Source organism: Microtus pennsylvanicus, chromosome 7 (assembly GCF_037038515.1).
Source record: "Microtus pennsylvanicus isolate mMicPen1 chromosome 7, mMicPen1.hap1, whole genome shotgun sequence".
NCBI lineage: Eukaryota > Metazoa > Chordata > Mammalia > Rodentia > Cricetidae > Microtus > Microtus pennsylvanicus.
In genome coordinates, this window is record NC_134585.1 from 36,003,097 (window position 1) to 36,018,667 (window position 15,571).

At 44.0% G+C, this 15,571-nt stretch overlaps 1 protein-coding gene across 13 annotated transcripts in view; it reads right to left on the reverse strand.

The window, feature by feature from the left end:
* Dst (dystonin) overlaps window positions 1-15,571 on the reverse strand; it is a 397,254-nt gene that overhangs the window by 301,931 nt on the left and 79,752 nt on the right. For 11 of the 13 annotated variants that reach the window (XM_075980528.1, XM_075980523.1, XM_075980520.1 and 8 more), the window contains exon 4: window positions 4,377-4,584. In XM_075980528.1, the coding sequence (XP_075836643.1) occupies window positions 4,377-4,584 (208 nt within the window). Of the gene's footprint in view, window positions 1-4,376; window positions 4,585-4,756; window positions 5,109-15,571 lie in introns of those variants that run through there. The other 2 variants (XM_075980529.1, XM_075980527.1) reach the window with 2 other exon arrangements.

The following is a 15,571-nucleotide window of genomic DNA, read 5'->3' on the forward strand; positions in this document are numbered from 1 at the left end:
TTCTTGAAACCATAATAGTGGGTGGATATGCTAGTACTAACAGTATAATCCACAGGAAAGCAACCAGAGCACAGCATTAAGAACCTGGCTTTGGAGTCAAGACCGTCCGAATCCAGATCCTAACTGATGGACGGCCTTGGGTGCTTCTACTCACTGAGGGCATCTATGAACTGAGAAAACCACAGGTCCTATTGTATAGGGTGCTTACAGGCCTCCTGAGATGTATCTGTACCTGCTTAGAAGACACGGCACAATGCACATGGCTATCACATCACTATAGAGTATTTTCCATGTTGCAAAAATGTTTTACGTTATCTACTTCCAGCTTCCATGTCTCTGTCCTATTTATCACCACATGAGTCTTCAGTTAGGAAACTGGAGCTAAGAAAAGTTCAGTAACTGTCCAACCATACACAGCTAGAGATGGGCATAGTTGTGTACAGCTGTAAGCCTGGCACTGGAGAGATGGCGGCAAGAGGGTCAGGATTCATGGCCGGCCTCAGCACGCTGACAGAAAACTTGTGCCGAATGAGAACCTGTCTCATAAAACAGCAACAACAGACTCAGGGATGGTGGCAGAGGAGGAATTAAATCCAAACTTTCCTACATTCAGAATCGGATCCTCCAGTGCAGTGGTTCTCGACGTTCTTAATGCTGCTGCCCTTTAATACAGCTCCTCATGTTGTGGTGACCCCCCTCAGCCATAAAATTATTTTATTGCTATGTCATAACCGTAAGTTTGCTACTGCTATGAATCATAATGTAAATATCTGATATGAAGGATATCTGACGCAAACCATCTGAGGATAGCGACCCCAGGTTGAGAATCACTGCTGCAATCAGCCAATCCTAGTGTTAAAAAAAAAATCTCTTTTTAAAACATTACCACTGAAGAACCAACTGCTTTTACAGGTGATTTCAAGATGGAAAACCCAACTGACAATACCCTACAGCTAAGGACAGCGGATTTAAATTATTCACATCTAAAATGCACTTCTACAATGTTGCGAAGTCCCCGTCCTTACCTATTATTCAGTCTCAGTGATCTGAGAAAGAGACGCTGAAGCCCTATAACTGCAGAGTTTAATAAAATGAAGTGACAATAACTCCCTCACCCCCGAGACAGCATTTGTCTGTAGCTTTGGAACCTGTCCTGGAACTCACTCTGTAGATCAGGCTGGACTCAAACTCACAGAGATCTGCCTGCCTGTCTCCTGAGTGCTGGGATTAAAGGCGTGCGCCACCACTGCCCAGCAGTAAATATTTTTTCAGTGCCGTGCATCAAACCAAGGCCTTGGGCAGCCAAGGCAAGGGCTCCACCACTGAGCTATCTGTAGATAGCGATCAATAAAGTATCAGAAACATGTCACCATCACTGACTTCCTAGAACACAAACCTGATTGCATTACTGCACTGCTCTAAAACCTTTCAGCGTCTCCACTGTGTGCAGCAGGAGCAGCCCCAAGGGCTCCATACTGCAACTCCCAACGTAGTTTCTACCCTCCTTGCAATCCCTATACTTAGCTACACACGCTGCTTGCAGGTCACATTTAAACAAGTCCCCTGTCTTTGCTCACGCTGTTCCCTCCCTTTGAAGTGGCCTTCCCTGTCACCCTAATTCTATCAAGCTCTTTTGATCTCAGATCAAGTAGTACTTCCTCTCAACACCCTTCCAGGAGCCTCCCACATCTCCCTTCTCCCCAAGGTCAACGAGACTCCTCCGGTTCTTTTAATATTAGGTGCGTCCAGCCATGACGGCTAATCTCTCAAAGCATGTTGTAACCATCTGGCAGCTCATCTATTTGTCATATTAACTATGACTTTTTAAAGGCAGAACTGTGTTCTATTCTGTGTTTTACTCAATAGGCATGTGTTAATGACAGATGAATTAGGTTATCCTACAGCCCACGTGGTTTTTTGACTCAGGGGACATTTCACAAACAACTCCGCTCTAATGGCCTTAAGAACTATCACACAAACTTCCCCCCATTTCCGACCTGCACTCCATCTTTCACAAGCGACGAATTCCAAACAAGAGCTGAGTTCCAAGAAGAACGTCAAATGTGTTGTAAAAGTAGAAGTGGAAGTTTTAGTGGCATGCTTTCAAAGTATCCTTATCACCTGGCTCCCTTAGACAGACTATACCCTCACTGCACTGGGTAAACAGTGGCCAGTCTGATACATAATACCCCTGAATCTCCTAATTTAGACACACAAGGGATTAAATAGACACTATGGACTGGCTCCAACTCTGTCCTCCTTGTGGGATTATGATTTATGATTTGCATAGCAAACATGTAATTTACGAATATTTTAAAAAGCAGTGATATAGCTGGGTGGTGGTGGTGCACACCTTTAATCCCAGCAGAGGCAGGAGGATCTGTGAGTTCGAGGCCTAACAATAGCTAACAATAGCTAGTTCCAGGACAGGCGCTGAAGCTACAGAGAAACTTTGTCTCAAAAAAAAAGTAGCAATATGCCTCTACACTTCCATATCGTTTGTTGTTCATTTAGTTTTATTCTATTTTTTGAAGAATTTGTGTGACTTTAGAAGTATATACTTTGAGGTCTCAGTAACCCATCTCAAACTCAGCGGACATTTCAGTGACCAGCACTAGCCTCTGCCCTCAGATCTGCAGTTCCCTCTTCACCACTGCTCTCCCTGACCCCTCCATGCCTTTGCTTCCTACAGTGCTCAGTGGCGGGTAAGAGCAGCTCCCGTGACATATGCCTGCTAACATGTTCTGCAGTTTATGTAATCACATTCCCACTAACAAACACCTACCTGTTTCTACCTCATAAACTCCTTTACTACACAAACAAAACATCCACCTCCTGCAAAAACCACATGTCGGGTGTGGTGGTGCATGACTTGGATCCCAGCATCTGAGAGGCAGAAGTTGGCGGATCTCCAAGAGTTTGATGCCAGCCTGACCGACATAAGGAGTCTCAGGCTAGCCAGGGCTATACAGTGAGCCTATATAAAAACACACAAAAACCGAAACAACAACAGAACTACACGGAATAGGCTCCCTGCTTCGATGCCTAAGGCTTTCCACGCTGACAGCTTGTATACACCTTCCCTTCACCTATGTTCTCCTTTGGCTGAGCCAAAAGTCTGTGTCTGCTAGTGTCCTTCCGCTCCGTGAGGCTTGAGCTGCAGTGAGCTCTCAAGAAGACAGAGGCAGGCCCAATGACTAAACACAGACAGGAGGGCAGTCAGAGCCAAGGCCCAAACCACCTCACTCTCACTTGGCTTCCAAAGGCCATCGTCCCTCCCCTTCCCCTTCCTGCTCCACCCCTCCTTCTCCAAGGCCAAAAGAAGCTCAGGGCTGTTGCCCCAGAAACCCTGACTACAGAGTGATTGGCCAAGCTGTTTGTTTCTCTCATCATTAAAAAATCTCACTGGGGACCCTATGGAGACTCTAGGCACCCTGATGGCTGAAGACAAAGCCCCAGTGGTGCAGTACCTGGGAAGCAAAGGCAACAGCCCCCAACCCTGCCTAGTTAACAACTTGGGGACAGGAGAGGGAAGGTGGCCTGAACATCTGGCCTTTAGCCTTTGGCCTTTGTAAGTGAATCTCCAGGGAAGTACCCAGCCCATCCTGCCCTATTACCATTCCAAGAGTGGGGAAAAACTTAAAGGAATGCAGAGCTATCCCCTCTCCTGTGACCGACCCGCACAACCCGCATGTATGCCTGCACAAGCCCCAGGGGAGCTACGGGCCTGAAAGCTGTTTCCTTGGTGTTCTCAGCTTTCAGCTATGTGAAACAAGCTATCCCTCGCACAGGACAGAAACACCGGCCTCTCCCCATGTATTAATTAATCCAGAGTCCGTGATGGTCCCTCACAAACACTAAGGACACAAAGCACCTATGGACATGATGCATACAGAAAAGCTACATTAAAAAAAAAATGTTCAAATTGCTGGGTTATGCTCAGCATCCTAGGTACCAAAAACCATGAGACTTGAGTTAGACATGCGTATCTCAGTGCCCTTGGGGGGGGGGGGGGGAGAGAAAAGAAAAGAAAGAAAACGAAGTCTGGCCTCCCCCAGCTTCCAGCAAAATCCTCCAGAAAGTCTACGGCATTAATACTCTCTGGTTGCCTCGATGGTCAGTGTGCATCCACAGAAAGTTTAGCACAGATACCTGTAAATATTTGCTTGCTTTCAGAATCTATCGATTCATCCAACCAGAAAGCAGGGCCAAACAGCTTAGTCACCAGTGCAGGGAGGAGAAGCGCTCCGGGAAGTAAACATGGTCATTTCCTCCCCCACCTGAGACAATTTCTACCCAGTGCATCAGCTTGCAGATACAGCACCAGGGAACAGATGGGCGAATTTCTGCCACCCCCCATCCCCTCCCCCACTTACCTGCTATCCGAAGCACAGCCCTCTCAGCCGGGTCCAGCACCGAGCCCCCATGAATCTTCCTTTTGGACCGCTCATGTTTAGGCAGATTCCAGGGTAAGGTGTCTCCAGGAGCTGGAGATGCTGAGCCAGATTTCTGGCTGAAATCATCCTCGTCAGAAAAATCCGCAGAGGAGGACATGGAGCAGCGGTAGGACGCGTTCCCGGAGCTCTGAGGAGGATGACACAGGAAAAGCTTAGCGGCAGAACGCTCACAAACGATCCCCCGCTCACAAATGATCATCAGTTACGATAACTCTGCCCCCTCCCCACCTCCAAGCTGCTCTCTCTGCCCGCCAGAGAAAACACACGCAAATAAAAATAAAATGAACTCCAGGGCTCACCATATTTTCTTGGCCAAGTCTGCTCCAACAGAAACAATAAGCAAGCAGTTCCAATGCATGAAGACCAGAAGGAAGAAGTGTGTGGCCTGCGCTCCAGCCACCAGCTCAACAAATGACTAGCCCAACAATGAAGCCAGAATCAACAGCCTTCCTGTGACAAATCTATAGTATCTGGCTCCCCCAGCAGGACAGAAGAAACATTTTCCATTACTAGCCTTCTGGTTAATTCATTAATGCAACTAACTTTGAGTTTCAAAAACAAAGCACAAACGCAGGATGTTGGGTCCCACCTCCTTTCCGTTTCAAGCCGCCTAGTCGCAGGAACCTCCTTTTAAGCAGTTTTGAGCCCTGTGTCCTCTTTATTTAATTTTCTGCATGAGCCTGAAGCAGGTTCCCAGAAAAGGCCGAGGAGGGAGGGAAGGCTGATTCTGAGAAGAGCCTTTTCTTAAGACTGGGAGAGCACAAAAGCCTGTTTTCAAAAGCCAAAGGCAACGCCAATAAACAAACATCTGAACTCAGTTTAGAGTTCTTGAGATAATTTAAACTTCCAGTGGGGAACAACTGCCAATAATGTAAATGAGAAGGACACAGCGCAGGGACAGGAAGCCAAGTTCTCAGCTGAAGCCATCGCATAGTAAGATGAGAAACACAGACTTTTACCAAAACGCTTTGCCTGAAGGTTATTCCTCCCAGATCCTGCAGGAGCTCGGTATCCTCAGACTCAGATTTTTCATAAAAAGGCACACAGTGCTATTCCCTTCTTTTTCATTGGATTGTGACTATTTAGACAGTCTACAGCTCAGGGAGAAAAAGGTGCCGAATGTCTGTGCTGTGGAGTGGATTAAAAACTCTCGAAAATATTGAAGGGTACTCTTCATTTGCCTCTTTGCTGGGGCTCAAGGTGACGATGCCAAACTAGCAAAACTTGAATTCCTCGAGATGAAAGCTGTAGCCATGGGTTCCCAAGCAGCAAGCTGCAGGCAGAAATCTCAGTGAGGCAAGCTCCAATTTGAAGCAAAAACACTGGTAACCGCAGCAGCAACGGGATGTATGAGCAACATCCCAGCACTCACACAGGACCCGATAAACAGGCTATGACGGCATCAGGACCACCGTTCAAACCACAGCTGTTCAGGGCCAAAGCACGAAGCATGGTAATATTTATCTAATTTATGTTCACTTTCCGGGTAATATGAAGACAGTAGGGAAAATAAATGAATAAACTTAAATTTCTGTATTTTAAGCCACAGCATTTGGCTGTCATCAACCCAATTTATTTCCCTAAGCTTTTCTGAAAATCCAACTTGAGTTATCTGAGGTTTGCTGTTGGTGGGATCTAAAGGGAGGGGGAGACATTCTTAAGGACTTTTAGGGGTTATTGGAGTTCTCTGGTTTCCTCGTGTTCTACTTGTCCTTTGTTAAGGCCATCCTTTACCTTTGAGATTGTACTATTTTAGTGAGACCAGTAATTTGCTAATCCGTCCTGAGATGGGAGGAATAACTGTGCCTTTCCAAAAACCACTGGTTATTGATTTTTGCAGAGTAAATTTTTTTAATGGTCAGAGTCTCAGCTGACTGAACAACAAAATGTGATTTATGCCATGACAGCAACACTATTAATCACCTCACAGCCAGATGGGAACAGTGACTTCCCTGGACCCAAGGGTGTTGACTGGCACAGCCTCTAATCTGGCCATATAACTGATAACTAGATAAGAGAACAGTAAGAAAAAAAATTATCAGGACCACGTCTTTCAACAGTTTACTATAGGGACATACAGACCACACACATTTATATCAGACATGCTTCTAAGCAGTAACGCCCCTACTTGTCTACAGGGTTCAAACCTTTTAACAGTTGGAGTATTACACTTTTTTTTCCCAAACACACACTGACCAAAATCACTTTTAGAACTGGAGGTACGTTCTACAAAATGAAAGCCCGTTTGAGAGCTGGAAAATTGAGACTATATTTAAATGAAGCTACTTCTAGTGGAGAGCTCACATAAATTTTTATATCCCTTATTGATCTGTAATGACTTGCCAAATCATGTCACTATCTTGGGGCTGGAGAGAATAGTATGAGAACACTACTGTGTTTTATTTGTTTGGAGAAAAGTAAACAGTTCTCTGACCCAAACTCTAGAGCCTGACCTTTGATGAGGGCTTAGGACAAAGGAAAAAGACTCCAAGAGCATCAAAAGCTCCACGATCCTAGTTCTTATTCTATTGATTGCCTGAAGATCAACTCCTATTGAAATACAAGTATCTATGTCCATCTATAGGAGACTGGTTAAATATACTGTATCTATCCCATGGGCTACTCTGTAGCAGGTAAACAAAAAAGTTGATCTCCATTTAACAAAGAAGAAATAATTCATATATAATGAAACCTTTAAAAAATCCATATACATATGTGTACCCACTGTGTGTATAAAAAGACAGATGATGTATTACTACTCAAGAGTGGTTGTCTCTGGGCAATGACAAAGATTAACATGATTCATTTGTTTCTTACAATTTTTAAATTCACCAAAAGGAAATGTCCAGAGAAAATATCAGATATGGAAACTATATGTTTGGGGCTCAGGAGCCCCACTGCAAAGTGAATGGAGCCCACTGAAGCCTCCTTCCAGAGCAAAACAAATAAGCCATTACACAGAAACTACATCAGCAAATGCACAGGCTTCTCTGGCCTCCTGACCCAGGGGTTAGGGCTCCAATTCACACCACCCTCTGTCATCACAGCTTGTAGATAACAAGGGAAATAGGGGCTAGTTCTCCAGAAAGGGAAAGGGTAATTGGGCTGTGAAGACAAAGCTGACATTTGTCGCTCTCCTTTTTTCCCCATGAATCGGTGAGCACTACCTCTGTACTCATACTGAGTTTCTATAACCAGAAGAAATAAAAACACAACAACCCTCACCGGGTCTTCTACAACTCGAGACAGTAAACCAATTTTATCAAATTAGATCACTAAAAGATCACTCTAACGTTCCTGATAGCCAGTTCATTTACATGGTACAAAAACAACCCAAATATTCTAATGCCAGGATAATTACATAATATGACATTTTAAAATGGACAGTAACTTTCTACTTGAAGTCCCAGGACAGAATCTGCACCGTCGACAGTGGGATTGCCTAACTGGATGTGGCCCAGCCTGCAAGGCCTGATCTGTGAGAAGCTGCCAGGAAATTGTCTTGGCACTGGGTACCCTCTAAAGTCACTGGGAAACAAGTCCAAAGAGAAGGATTTTGTGAAAGAGCCAGACATTCAGAGTCCCATGGGTTGAAGAGCACACTCTCAATGGCCCACACACTCATCGCCTATCCACATGTCTATATATGTATGGTTCACATTAATTTTTTAGAAAATAAGAGAAGAGGGGCTGGAGAGATGGCTCTGAGGTTAAGAGCACTAGCTGTTCTTCCAGAGATCCTAAGTTCAATTCCCAGCAACCATATGCTGGCTCACAACCATCCATAATGAGACCTGGTACCCTCTTCTAGCCTACAGGCACATATGCAGACAGAATACTGTATATATAATAAATAAATAAATTTTGAAAAAAAATAAAAATAAGAGAAGATTTACACAAATCCTGATTATGGGTTATTTTATAAGATATCTTCCTAGATTCTGCAAAACAATTCATAGTTTGAAACATTCTTCCTAAAAAGAAGGGACTCTTCAGGATGTAACAGACCAAAAGGGCCACCAAATATGTACATGTGTGTGCATGAGTGCATGTGTGTGAGAAGAGAGAGAGAGAGAGAGAGAGAGAGAGAGAGAGAGAGAGAGAGAGAGAGGAACCATGATTGAACTTTTTATTATTTAAATAAAAAGGAAAGGAAGGGAAGGAAAGGGAAGGGGAGGAGGGAGGGAGGAATGGAGGAAGGAAAAAAGAAAAAGAAAGGAAGGAGAGAGAGAAGGAAAGAGGGAGGGATGGAGGGAGGGAGGGGCTAAAAACACATCCTAAGGAGAATTGGGAAAAATCTAAACATGAGTCATGATGGTTTATCAGATATATCAGGACTGTGACTTTCTAAGGTGTGGCAGTAATATGATAGTTATAGATCTTAAGGACATGCAGACTAAAGAAACGTGATGTCTGTAATTATTCTTAATTGAATTAAACACAACTAGCCACTGTGCTGGCAGGATAACTACTCTTGACTCAGGGGACGGGTCCAAACAAAGAATTGAGGGGAAATACATAAAAAGTCTTTTTGGCTGCCTGTAGTGGAGAGGGAGGGTAGGGACTAAGCCGAGCCTAACCCTTGCGAGACAATACAGGTGCTCTGCACTTGTCTGGCATCCTCAGCCCTTGTCTGGCCTTGTCTTAGCTATGCTCTCCAGACCCATGATCCTCCTGCCGCAGACTCTCAAATGCTGGGATTACAGGCATCTGACACCACATCCTCTTGCTCTTTTCCACAAGTATCAAAGATTAGCTTCCTCTTGTTTTAAGACTTAAAAGTCACATCCCGTTTATGAAGCTCCACGTTGTTTATCTGTCCATCCACTGGTGAACACTTCAGTTGATTCCAGAGCTTGGCTAGTATGGATAATGAACGTGATTGCGGCATTAACTAAGGTTCCCATTAAAAGCATGGCTTCGGACTGGAGACATCTTCCCTAGAATTAGGACTGGCTTTCTTCCAGTTTAACCAGCATATTCCACACAGTTGCATCGTTTACTGAGTGACTGTAATCAGGGACTAGACTAAGCATTTAATTCATTAGTTGAACATCTGAAACAACAACCCAAAACAGAAAAAGATTTTGGGGGAACTTGAATTTCTTATCTACATTCACTCTATTAGAAGAACGTGGAGCCAAGACTTGGCACCTTCCAACTGCAAAGCCTGTGTTCTTGATTGTGCTGTGAACTCGGGAAAACAGAACATGCTCAAAACCCTCTAAGATCTTCCCATGTATTTGCATGAAAGTAGTAGTTTGAGGTCATCCTGGGCTACACAGCAAGAATTAGCTTAAAAGACAAAGGTATGGAAATAAAGACAGCAAGGACTAGCTTGTATTTAATATCTACAAATACAACTTTTCACAGGAAGAATATTTTAAATAATTTACCACAGAGGAAAACAAACACATCCCTGAAAACAGTCCCACAAAACAGAAAGAAATCAGGGCCACAAACTATAATACCAAGACACTTCTGGTATTATAGACAATACTTAATCTTGCATTTTATGATAATGTTTGTTTATATCAGCCAGTTGAAAATATGTCTTGCCTAACTATAGGCGCCTTCCTTGAAGGAACACGAAAGATGCTGGAAGTACAGAGCAATAAAATAGCAGACTTACAAGTAAGTATCTCTCCTTATAAATTCAGCTTAAAATGTATCTTCTAGGAATACTATAGAAACACTGATACAAATAAATCAACTACAAGGGAACAGTGGGATCTGACTGGACCACTAAACTGCAGCACAGCACACCTCTGGGAGAACACTACCCAGTGTTGCCAAGGGCTGGCAAAGACTGGTGTGAGTGGGTATAGTGGGGTCAGCCGGGCAGTTTTCAAAGGCAAATTAATGGCAAATACTTAACACTAAGGAGACTTCATATGAAAATTCAGGTATGGAACAAACCCACTTTTCATTCTGGCACAGTCTTCACCTGGCCCTTTTCCTTTTTTTATGATACATAGTACGAGACTCCAGTCATCAATTCAGGGATTGATACCATTGTATTCAGAGAATAAAGGAAAGATAAAGGGTGGGAGGAAGGAGGCACAATGCTAAGCAACAGAATGGGAGTGAAAGTGTTTTTGTTTTGTTTTCTTTTTTGAGATGGGGTTTCTCTGTGTCACCCTAGCTGTCCTGAAACTCACTCTGTAGACCAGACTAGCTTCAAACTCACAAAGATCGATCTGCTCTGCCTCTGCCTCTGAATGCATCACCACTGTCTGGCATCAAAGCATTTGTTGTTGTTTTGTTTTGTTTTAAACATTTATTTATTATGTATACAGTGTTTTGCTGCAATCCTACACACCAGAAGGAAGAGGGCACCATATCTCACCATATCTGGTTGTAAGCCAGGGTGTGGTTGCTGGGAATTGAACTCATGACCTCTGGGAAGAGCAGCCAGTGCTCTTAACCTCTGAGCCATCTCTCCAGCCCCATCAAAGTGTTTTGAATAAGACAAGAACTATAGAGGATGGCTAGAAAAAAGACAAAATGGAGGCAGTATGGAATATTTTAGTTAAGTGGGTATCCAACAATACCAGGTGACATCAGTTTTCTCTAAGTGCTGAGTCAATCTCCTTGATTATGGTAAATATCTTTAATTTTCAGGAAATGTTAGAGAATTATATGAGACTACAGATGCTGACTCATGCTTCCCAGGAATCTCGCCCGATACCCACTGGCTTCCTGCTGGTTTGATGTTCCCTGCATTAACCTACCTACGCAATGTCATGAGAGAGACTTTGATTCTAAGTACTTCAAAACAAGGATGTGGCTATGGTTCCTGTTAGAAAGAAGATACAGGCTAGCGTCATCATATCTTGTGTAGAGCCTGAGGCATAAAAGCAGACCCTTTGCAGAGTCCATACGCCCTCTGCCATCTATGCTGTCTTGTAGAAATTTGAAGTTGCATACATTATGACTGAGTGAATATTGGATAATAGCTGTGTGACCTTGAGAAAACTGCTCCTGTGGGCTTTCATTGTTTCATCTGAGAAACAGGAAACATGGCGGTGCTGATGTGTGCAGCTGCACTGGCAGAAGAAATGAGCATTCTTGAAATTTTAGATACTAGGTGATGCTACCTACTCACGCTTGCTCTATCCAAGAGCAGAAGGCTGACGGCAGGGCACCAGGAAGGTTGTATGACTGCTGCAGAGACAAAGTCCACCAAATTCCCTTATCTGTCGTTTCCAAACTGAGCAGATAAAACGTTCTGTTGTGTGGGGGTGCCCTTGTGTCTTTCCAAAATGTTCCTTTTTAATTCGCTGTTTCCACTACTAGAGACAACAGCAAAAGACTAAATGTACCAGGATACCAGCATTTTAAACCACTGTGGCTGCTTAATTGTTCCCGACTGACATGTAGAGAAGGTTGTATCTCTACAGGTCCTATGCTTCCGTTTCATTACCTATTTTCCTTAATGAAATTGCAGAAAATTGCTTTCACAAACATGTTCTCACTTCAAGCAGTTATTAAGTCAAGAATTACTTCTTTATTAAAAGACACTGTGCGCACACACACACACCAAACTTTTGTTATCACACTGAAATAAAGCCTGAAACTGCCGCTATCTCGGTGGGGACCTCCAATTGCCGCACCCCCGCCCCATGTCTGCGCTCTGTGCTCTGGCACCCAGTTCGTGAGCTTCGGGCAAGGGAGCTGGAGGTTAAAATACACAAACACACACAGACAGAGAGACAGCGACGCGGGTCCTTGAATTCCCCAAGAATGCCTCTTTATTGTGTTCAGGGGCAGATTATATAGAGATAGCCGTGCCCCAGCCAAACCCACCAAAAACCACTCTCCTGCCATAAGGAACTCCTGAAGGTCTCGGCTCAGAGCAGCTGTAGGCACTCAGATCGGAGATTACAAGAAATTCAGGATCTGGGGTCTCACTGCTCCCAACATGAAACCTTAGAAGAAGTTTCCACTTAGAAGAGCGAGCTGCCACACATGCACTGAGAAGAAAATTCTCCCCCTTTCAACCACACTTGACTGGGACCTAGAACCTGGCTTCAGCAGGTGGGACCCATGCGCACTGAGGTTCAGGGAGGGACATTTTCCAACTAGGGCTAAAAACACCAGTGTCTCCTCTTTTTTCTTCTCCTTCCCAAGCACAGGTTTTTATTTTTAAGGTTACTTTGGGGCCTGCAAGACAGCTCAGCAGGTAAAGCCCCTGTAGTGCAAGCCTGGTGACCTGAGTTGTAGGAGAAGAAAACCAATTCCCAATTCCCAAAAGGAATTGACCTCTGACCTCCACATGTGCCCCATGGCAGGAGCACACATGCGATAATAGCAGTAATAATGGTAGTAGTGATTTTTAAGGTTATTTGAAATTATTCTAAAAGCAGGGAAAAAGAGAATCTATTTGTACATTGGTCACTGCCACCTCATTACAAAGGTAATTACAGAAGGGTAATGAATAGACCAGTTTGATAATAAATAACGAAGGCTCGAACTACATCACCAAGATTAGAGACGGAGGGGAACAATGGATTTAAAATATTTAGAGAGAAAAAGAAAACCTGAGCAGAAGGCTGGCCAAGCAGTGGCTGACAAGGTCGTCAGCTAAGGGAGTTCACTATGACCAGTGAGAAGGTTGAAAATTAGGCTGGACAGAGTTAGTATGGGAGTCAGAGAAGAAAGGAGAGCAAGGGTCCCAAGGAGTCGACACAAGGAGCAGTGTGGATGCTGGAACTGTGAAGCCATTTGCTGACTCTAACTGTTTTAAGATACAAGGTTAAGTAGACAGAGACCCCCAAGAGACCTGCAGCACTGCATGGCGAGCTGTTGCTTACAGAAGCCGCACTAGTGAGCAGCACGCCGGCTCGGACAATCACAGCATGCTGCTAACAGTCTCCCTGAACTACTTGGTCCTTCCTTTGTGCTTTCCTCATATATACTGAGGACAAGGTGCATAAACCATTTGTGCACTGTCACCTTCCTTACGAGATACAACATCATGGGCCATAACGAATGTGTTATGTTATTATTAGCCGTGATATTGCTTAAAAACACAAAATAATAATACCCATATTTCTTCTGACCTCTGATTGTCTGAAAGCAGATGAACTGGTCCCACTGTGCTTATAGAGCAAGTGCACTCGCTCATTCACAGTGTCCCCAGCCCAGCCCTGCTCTCTTACAGTCCTCTGCTCTAGTTCACAGCCCCACCACTCCCTTGCTTGCTCATAATGTGCATGGATGAGTTGTGAATTCCAACCCCTGACCTTCCTCCCCTTCCCAGCTGCCCTCCTGACCCTGAAAGATTGCCTGTTTTGTTTTTATCCTCCTTTTCTCATCAAGGGCTTTCCAGCTGGTGTAATGCTTCCTCTAACAATAATATAAGCAAAGAATGTGTCAAAACACATCAGGACTGATGAGCTCACAGAGAGTGTGGCACAGTTTCAAGCAAGATGGGGTTCCAGTGCTGAGAGAACTCAGAAGCTACCTGCAATTGTCACTTTCTTGCAAAGGAAAAATTCGTTTTCTTAACCCCATGCCCAGCAGTGGAGACCAACACAAAGAAACTCGGTGGTAATTCTGTCGCATATCACTTTGCTTAGGTATTTTTTGTTGCTGTTTTGCTTGTGTATTATGGTTTTTGATCTTATGTTTTTAGGAGTTTTCTCTATATGTGTGTTTTCTTGCTTTTTCTTTGAGGTTTTTGTTTTGTTTTTACTCTGGTTTGCTTACTTTGTCTTCTAAAGAGAGAGAAAAAAGAAGGCATGAGTGTGGAACTGGTGGAGAAGTGGAAACACTCTGGGAGGAGTTGGGGTGGGGAAACTGATCAGAACATAATATATGAAAAATTTATTCTCTTTTCTTCTTCTTCTTCTTCTTCTTCTTCTTCTTCTTCTTCTTCTTCTTCTTCTTCTTCTTCTTCTCCTTCTCCTTCTTCTCTTCCTTCTTCTCCTTCTCCTCCTTCTTTTTCTTCTTCTTCTTCCTCCTCCTCCTCCTCCTCTTCTTCTTCTTCTTTTTTTCAAAGACAGGATTTCTCTGTGTAGTCCTGGCTGTCCTGGATCCTTTTGTAGACCAGGCTGGCCTGGAACTCACAGAGAGCCAACTATTTCTGCCTCCCAAGTAGTGGGACTAAAGGTGTGCACCACCACTGCCTGGCTATATTTAAAAAAATTTCCAATAAAAAAACAATGTGTCAAAATATATGGCAGTAACAAAAAGAGCAATGAATTTTATCAGAAAAACACTGCACAAAATGAGTGAGCAGCTGTCCACTTGTGCCCCACTCCATTCCCTCCACAGAATTGACCCTGTGTGTCCATAACAACAACAACAAAAATGTGTGATTTGGCTAGGCCAAGCAGCTAACTTCTGGTAAACCATCAGTGCAGACATTGTTCTTTTGTCATTTAAACCAGCAGACACCAAGTAAAGTGAATGGTCCTCCTCAACCAGTCAGAGGAGGTCTCATTGAGCACATACTCAGGTTTCCAGACGTTTCTTGAGGACTGCAACACAGATGTCCTGAGTTTCTAGAGTGAGACAAACAGAAGTTGGGCTCCGGACTGTTAAACCAGTTCTCACCCGAATTTCCAGGCTGCCAGCCTGCCCTACAAATTTTAGCGCTGCCATTTCCACAATCTCTTATGCTAACTTCTTAAAATAAGTTAGTCCGTGGATACACGTGTGTATTTGCACGTGCATATGCACAGGCACGTGTGTTCCATAACCAATGTCTGACTGGCGCTGCTTCTCTGATGAGCTGAACTGGGACAACTGGCTACCCAGGACGCCATCAGGTGTCTACGCCTTGCCTCGACTCCATTCTAGAGAAGCACAAACACTCGCTCCAGTTGTTTTTCCACTTACACTGTCTGCAAGGGCGTCCACCAGCCTGAGTTAGGAAGCCATGTGCTTCATCTCCTTAATTAACTCCCTAAGGGAAGAGCTGGACCTTTCCGACTCGTTCACATCCTGATGAGGACGATCACATCCTTCACTGGCTACTAGACACTATCAAAGCGGTATGGTGAGCCTCTACTAAAGCACAACACTAAATGTGTCCCACGCCTTTCACTTGGAGATTGAAAGGATGATATGAAAACCAGGCAAAAAACTTGGAATATCAACGATTA